The sequence below is a fragment of the Helianthus annuus genome, chromosome 14 (assembly GCF_002127325.2).
Source record: "Helianthus annuus cultivar XRQ/B chromosome 14, HanXRQr2.0-SUNRISE, whole genome shotgun sequence".
Taxonomy (NCBI): Eukaryota; Viridiplantae; Streptophyta; class Magnoliopsida; order Asterales; family Asteraceae; genus Helianthus; species Helianthus annuus.
This window is the reverse complement of record NC_035446.2, coordinates 42,142,515-42,150,043: the sequence shown is the minus strand read 5'-3', so window position 1 is coordinate 42,150,043 and position 7,529 is coordinate 42,142,515. Positions and strand designations below refer to the sequence as shown.

General features: G+C 42.8%; 1 protein-coding gene and 1 long non-coding RNA gene across 2 annotated transcripts; both read left to right on the top strand.

Annotated features, from left to right (window-relative positions):
• Window positions 1-203: 203 nt before the first annotated feature.
• Window positions 204-2,939, top strand: LOC118486427. The gene is made up of 3 exons (XR_004879042.1): window positions 204-367; window positions 2,532-2,736; window positions 2,840-2,939. It is a non-coding gene; the product is annotated as an uncharacterized LOC118486427 (long non-coding RNA).
• A 3,857-nt stretch (window positions 2,940-6,796) lies between these two features.
• LOC110892719 lies at window positions 6,797-7,234 on the top strand. The gene has a single exon (XM_022139870.1). The coding sequence runs from the start codon at window positions 6,797-6,799 to the stop codon at window positions 7,232-7,234; it is 438 nt and encodes a 145-aa protein (XP_021995562.1).
• Window positions 7,235-7,529: the final 295 nt, after the last annotated feature.

Sequence of the window (7,529 nt, the reverse complement as noted above, 5' to 3'; positions counted from 1 at the left end):
AACAAACATGCGTCGTGCACGGCACAAAGACGCTATTGGACCCGGTCCACTTATACTTGTACGACACAAGGACCTATACATGCTATACCCATAAATACTCGTGCGAAGCACGGATACATACAAAGGGCGATGCCTGTTCTAACACATTATGAACTCAAGAAGTGTATATATATATAATAAAATGAACATACGAAACAAATGTCAACATATTTAAAATACACAAGGGTTCCATATACAATAATGTTCAAGATGAGCAATGTGTACATAAATTAACATAAACCCAAGTGTCTAATGAGTTAGAGCACTTGTAGGTTATTACGCGCTAATTGGATACCCGAACTGCTAGCATACATACGGACGCAAACTTGTGAGTTCATGTCCCCCTTTTCTTTTAAACGTTTTTGGTTTTACAACTCTCGGGGGGAAATACATGTTACTATGGTATGGTTAAGCAACAAAATGAATTAGTAGATCACGTGCGAATAGGCTGATACTTAAAGCACCATTAATCTTGTTTAAGACCACGGAACAAAGGGGGTAGATCTATCGGGTACAGGGCGAGCCCCACTCATGGGTCCTTGTGTGGCCACATGGAGTTTCCTTTGTTACCCTCGCCGGGTGGACCGGTACTAAATCGCTTACGGGTTGGTGGCTTCCTATGTCGGCACACATATTAATGTCCTAGCTACACATTAATGATCAACATGTTCATTTACGCTTTACATACCAGATTTCGATACTTGAACTTTCAAATGTTTTACAAATTCATTTGATGATTACGAACTTAAAACACATGAACTCGCTCAACTTTTGTTGATGTTTTCAAACTTACATGTATTTCAGGTAACTAAGTGGATCTTGGTGCAACGAATTATGAAGTTTCAAGTTTACTATGAAGACGATGTCATCCGTATTTTGGAGGGTTTGATCCATATATTCCGTCTTCGAACGAGACATAGGATGCAAAACCTCGTTATTTCAAAAACTTTATTTTGAACAAGTCTTGTTTGTAAAACTTATAAACTTATGTCGTCTTTTGCTACAAAACAACTTATGACTTGTATCTTTACATTATGGAATGGATGAACATCGTGTATGTTTTATATCATATAGTTTGTTTACTTACATCGTATGCTGTGGAAACCGATCAAGTCACACTACGCGCTTCCGCCTTTGACACGGGTGTGACAGGTTGGTATCAGAGCTTCGATTGTAGTGAACCAGGATTCCTTCTTGAGTCTAGTCTACAATCACTAGGATCCTCTCATGAAAACGGATTTACAAACTGCATGGTTTTCATTGCATACACAAAGCACAAGATCCACTACCCAAAACGTATTTCAAAAATAAATAAATAGATAATGTCCTCGCATTGTTTAGGCGACATTAATTGGGGCTTAGTCTATGTGGGATAGACTTGATAAACTAGATCGACTCACACAACTTACGTGGTTATATTTGACAAACATATAATTGTACATACATATATATATATAATAAATAATGAGATTATTTATTGATATATACATACATGTTGTGCGGATTATTTTTGCCTGGGTACTATAGCTTCATCTGCTAGTATTGGTGGTTACGACGACCCTGACTTTATGGATACCTCTTTGGACTAGTTCATGCACTTTGCGGAAGACGTCCCTGTGGAGGACGATGTTTTAGCCGCACCACTCCTGTTCCACGAAAGCATCATTATTGGCCATTCCGATGGCGATCATCGCGTAGCGATATTGCCAAATGTTGCGATCCACTTAACTGTTGCTCCCTTTATTATGGAGTTATTTAATGACGAGGACGAGATCCCCACCTTGCAGCTATAGGTTGAGACTCTCTGTAGGGGAATCTGGAGATGGAGCGTCATGCTGACGCAATGCCATCATCACCCCTAGCCTACCATCCGCCATCTATTCCACTACCACCATCATCACCACCACACCATACCTCACCTGTTGACCTTGACATCTTCATTAGAGCACACGTCTTAGCGCTCTAACAGCAGACAAGTGCCCTTTCTTGCAGTATTTGTTTTTAAGCTTGGGGAGGAGCGTACCTATCTTCGTAGTCTAATCTTCTCTACCCCTCTCCCATCCCCCTACCCTTAAGGTATTTATTTGCAAGCACTTATGCTTGGGACTAGAAGACTCACTCTTGTGGGATATATGAAGACTATGTACTAGCTACGACACTTGAAGACCTTGAAGAACAATGTGGAGAAAAATATTTTGCCACTTTTATATATATATAAACTTGCACGACCGGGGTAATGTAGCCTCGTGCCCTTTTGTTTTCTTCACAAAACAATGTATCAAGTTGTCGATGTATATATATAAAAGTTCAGTATTATATTTTCTTTATTTGCACATTGTGCTTTATTCTATGCGTGATTGATTGGTTGTGGATTATTGTTGGGTTGGATGGTGTGATGATTAGTATTTATTTATTTATTTAATTTTTTTTAGCCGACAATATTTATCATTATTAAATATTTGTCTAACCCGTTCGTTACTTGTGTGTGGAAGACTATGGCACCGAAACGGAGGAACCTTAGGCGCGACACCTCAGACCCTATGCCTACTACACAGGCAGAACTGAATCAGCTCCTTGAAGAGCGAATCTCGCAAGCAATCGCCCAATATGAGGCCAACCGCAATGAACACAGTGGCGGATCTGGCGGAACTGGCGGCCAAGGTCAGGGAGGCACATCTGGTGGCAACGCCACAAATGGTAATAGAAAGTGTTTTTATAACAACTTAAATGTTACATCTCCTATTCTAATCGTGCGTTCTCAGGTTTGTCGTTTATATAATATGTCTGTTCAACGTTTCAGGGTGCACGTACAAACAATTTCTCGACTGCAAGCCTCTCAATTATGATGGTACTGGAGGTGCAGTGGCATTTGTACGATGGACAGAGAAAACTGAGTCCACTATCCGCATGAGCCGATGCACTCCTGAACAGACAGTGGTTTACGCTACAGGGCTATTTGTGGACGAAGCTCTAACTTGGTGGAACCTTCAGGTTCAAACTCTAGGAGACATTGCAGCTTACGGGCTAACTTGGGAAGAATTAAAGGAACGCATGAGAGAAAAGTATTGTTCTAGAGCTGAGCTGCAAAAGCTGGAGACAGAATTTTGGCACCTTGAAATGGTAGGTGCCGACGTTTCAGGATACACCCAGAGATTTCATGACTTATCACGAGTGATTCCGTATATGGTCACTCCGGAATTCAAAAGAGTCGAACGATACATATGGGGTCTTCACCCTGAGATCAGGAGTCTAGTCAGCTCGGCACAACCTACCACCATAACTCAAGCTGTTACCTTAGCAGTGAGCCTCACTGAGGAGGCAGTGAGAATGAAGAAGACTCCTGCAAAGGGTTCAGAAAAGAAGGAGACTCACGTAGAGTCTACTAGTGGTGGAAAGCGAAAATTTTCACACTCTAACAAGGGTATGCGTGTGAACAACAACGACGGCACCAATATTAACAAACGAAGGGAAGTAAACCCACCAAGAGGTGGCAAGGCTTTCACAGCAACCAACGAAAGTAGGGGTAAAGGCTATTTAGGCACCCTGCCTAAATGCGACAAGTGTAAGTATCATCATGAGGGCCGTTGTGCAAAGTGTGATAAATGCGGTAGAATAGGCCACTATAAGGAAACATGCTGGGTAGGAAGGGGAAAAGGAAACACAAACTGTGGAGGAAATGGTAACAACAATCAAGGTAGAAATGACAACGGGAATGGAACTGGAAACAGAAATGGAAACAACAATGGCAACGGAAATGGAGCTGGAAAGGGGCAAGGATGCTACAACTGTGGTGATAACGTGCATTATAGGAAGGATTGCCCTAAGGAAAACCAGGCTCGTGGGAGAGCTTTTGTGATCGGAGCCCGAGATGCACGACAGGACCCGAACGTTGTTACGGGTACGTTCCCTATAAACCAACACTTTGCATCCGTTCTATTTGATACTGGCGCAGATTTTAGTTTCATATCTATAGAATTTAAGAATATACTTGGCCTAGATTCGAGTAAACTAGATGTCCCGTATTCTATAGAATTGGCGAACGGAAAATTACTCGAAGCGGATGAGGTTATTAAGGGTTGTACACTCGAGCTTGGGGAGCGAAAATTTTCTATCGACCTTTTACCCGTTGGGTTGGGTAGTTTTGACGTAAGTTGTCGGAATGGATTGGTTGTCCGACAACCGGGCGGAAGTAGTTTGTCATGAGAAAACTATCCGCATCCCACTGCCAAATGAAGAAACGCTTGTAATTCATGGGGAGAAGCTTGAGACACCCCTACGAATCATTACGTGTATGAAGGCGCAAAAGTGTCTCCGAAAAGGCTGTATAGCTTTCCTCGCCCACGTAGTCGACAAGGAAACCAAAGAGCTGAAGCTAGAAGACATCCCTGTCGTGAAAGAATTTCCAGAAGTCTTTCCAGAAGACTTACCTGGACTGCCTCCACAGCGCCAAGTGGAATTTCGAATTGATTTGTTGCCAGGAGCGGCACCAGTGGCGAAATCACCATATCGGTTAGCTCCGTTAGAAATGCAGGAGTTATCTACTCAACTACAAGAGTTACTAGATAAAGGATTCATTAGACCGAGTTTCTCACCTTGGGGAGCTCCAGTACTATTTGTCAAAAAGAAAGATGGTAGCTTTCGCATGTGTATAGATTATCGGGAATTGAACAAACTTACTATTAAGAACCGATACCCACTACCGAGAATCGACGACTTGTTCGATCAACTACAAGGCTCAAGTTATTACTCCAAGATTGACTTGAGATCGGGATACCATCAGTTGAGAATACAAGAAGAAAGCATCCCCAAGACGGCTTTTAGAACTCGTTACGGACATTACGAGTTTCTCGTTATGCCATTCGGCTTAACAAATGCGCCAGCGGTGTTCATCGACCTCATGAACCGCGTGTGTAAGCCGTATTTGGACAAGTTCGTGATCGTATTTATTGACGAACAACATCTAAGAGCTATATTGGAGCTTTTAAAGAAGGAATAATTGTACGCGAAGTTTTCTAAATGCGAATTTTGGATTCGTGAGGTGCAATTTCTCGGACACGTGGTGAACGAGAAAGGAATTCATGTCGATCCGGCTAAGATCGAGGCGATAAAGAACTGGGAGGCGCCTAAGACCCCCACCGAAGTACGACAATTCTTGGGATTAGCAGGCTACTACCGAAGATTTATAGAGAATTTCTCAAAAATTGCTCAACCGCTAACTTCCCTAACGCAAAAGGATAAGAAATTTGACTGGGGAGAGAAACAAGAGGCGGCTTTTCAGCTACTGAAAGATAAACTTTGTGACGCACCTATTTTATCCTTACCTGACGGTACCGATGACTTAATGGTCTATTGTGATGCATCGCATCAAGGTCTCGGTTGTGTGTTGATGCAACGGGACAAAGTCATCGCGTACGCGTCTCGCCAATTGAAGGTGCATGAGAAAAATTATACCACGCATGATCTTGAGTTAGGTGCGGTGGTATTCGCGTTAAAGATCTGGCGTCACTACTTATATGGTACTCATTGTACAATCTTTACAGATCACAAGAGCTTACAACATATATTTGATCAGAAGGACTTGAATATGCGGCAACGACGATGGGTCGAATTATTGAACGATTATGACTGTGAGATAAAGTATCACCCGGGCAAGGCGAACGTCGTGGCGGACGCCTTGAGCCGCAAGGAACGTGCAAAACCTCTGAGGGTGCGGGCCTTAGAGATGACCATACAAACCGATCTCACCTCTCGGATTCACAATGCTCAACAAGAAGCGCTTAAACCAGAAAATATACGAGCCGAATTTTTACGAGGAATGGAGGCACAATTGGTGCCAAAGGAGGATGGAACACTGTACTTTATGGGACGAATTTGGGTTCCATTATTCGGTGACCTACGGGCAATTATTTTGGATGAGGCTCATAAGTCAAAGTACTCTATACATCCGGGATCGGATAAAATGTACCAAGACTTAAAAGGATTTTATTGGTGGCCTAAGCTTAAAAGTGACATTGCTACCTATGTCGGAAAATGCCTTACATGCGCCAAGGTTAAGGCGGAATATCAAAAGCCTTCAGGATTACTGCAACAACCTGAAATTCCCGAATGGAAATGGGAACAAATCTCGATGGACTTCATTACTAAGTTACCCCGAACCTCAAGAGGTCACGACATGATTTGGGTAATTGTTGATCGACTTACAAAGTCCGCACATTTTCTGCCGATCAGTGAGAAGGATAGCACTAAGAAACTGGCTGAAATATACCTCAAAGAGATCGTGGCACGACATGGAGTCCCTGTTTCTATTATATCGGACCGAGATGGTCGGTTCGTGTCAAGGATATGGCAATCATTTCAAAAGGCCTTTGGATCACAACTGAATCTTAGTACGGCCTTTCACCCTCAAACGGACGGCCAAAGTGAACAAACGATACAGACTTTGGAGGACATGTTACGCGCTTGTGTGATGGATTTGGGTGGAAATTGGGATACCCACTTGCCCTTAGTGGAGTTCTCATACAATAATAGTTATCACACTAGCATTCGGGCCGCCCCGTTTGAAGCTTTGTATGGACGAAAGTGTCGATCCCCGCTATGTTGGGCAGAGACCGGGGATAAACAACTCATTGGTCCGGACTTAGTTCAGGAGACCACAGACAAGATCATTCAAATACGAGACCGTATCAAGGCGGCTCGCGATAGACAAAAGAGCTACGCAGACAAGGGGCGCAAACCATTAGTTTTCGAGGTCGGAGACATGGTATTGTTGAAAGTCTCGCCTTGGAAGGTCGTAGTAAGGTTTGGTAAACGTGGAAAGCTGAACCCACGCTACATTGGACCTTTCGAAATACTGGAAAAGATCGGAACAGTTGCTTACAAATTGAAACTACCAGAAGAGCTTAGTAGTGTACACGACACGTTTCACGTGTCTAATCTCAAGAAAAGTCCTACTCAAGAAATGGTCGTCATCCCAGCGGACGAGATACACGTTAACGACAAACTCCAATTTACAGAGGAACCTGTTGAGGTTACAGACTGGAAAGTGCACAAGACACGGAGGAGTCGTAGGAAGTTGGTTAAAGTTCGCTGGAACTCGCGTCACGGACCCGAGTATACGTGGGAACGTGAGGATCAAATAAAATCCAAGTACCCTCACCTGTTTCAAGACTCCCCTGTAACTAGTAACACGACTTGAATTTCGGGACGAAATTCTTCTAACGGGGGGAGAATGTGACAACTGGCAAAAATAATGGTAATTCCGTACAACTTAAGCACTTGATTTAACGTTTAATTACGTTCATTACGATTCAATTATTGCATGATTAGGTCGTACAAAGTCTAAAAATCATACGACATGGTTAAATATGCTAAACCATATTGAAACATTCATTGCGTCACGAGAAAACTGCAAACTCTGTCCTAATATGTTGGCAAAATGCTGAAAACACTATTCACCTTGATGTGTGTAAAATGCAACATATAAAACACAT

What these genes read in the sequence shown, in the direction of transcription:
- LOC110892719 (XM_022139870.1), top strand. Translation starts at nt 6,797, where the DNA reads ATGGTATTGTTGAAAGTCTCGCCTTGGAAGGTCGTAGTAAGGTTTGGT.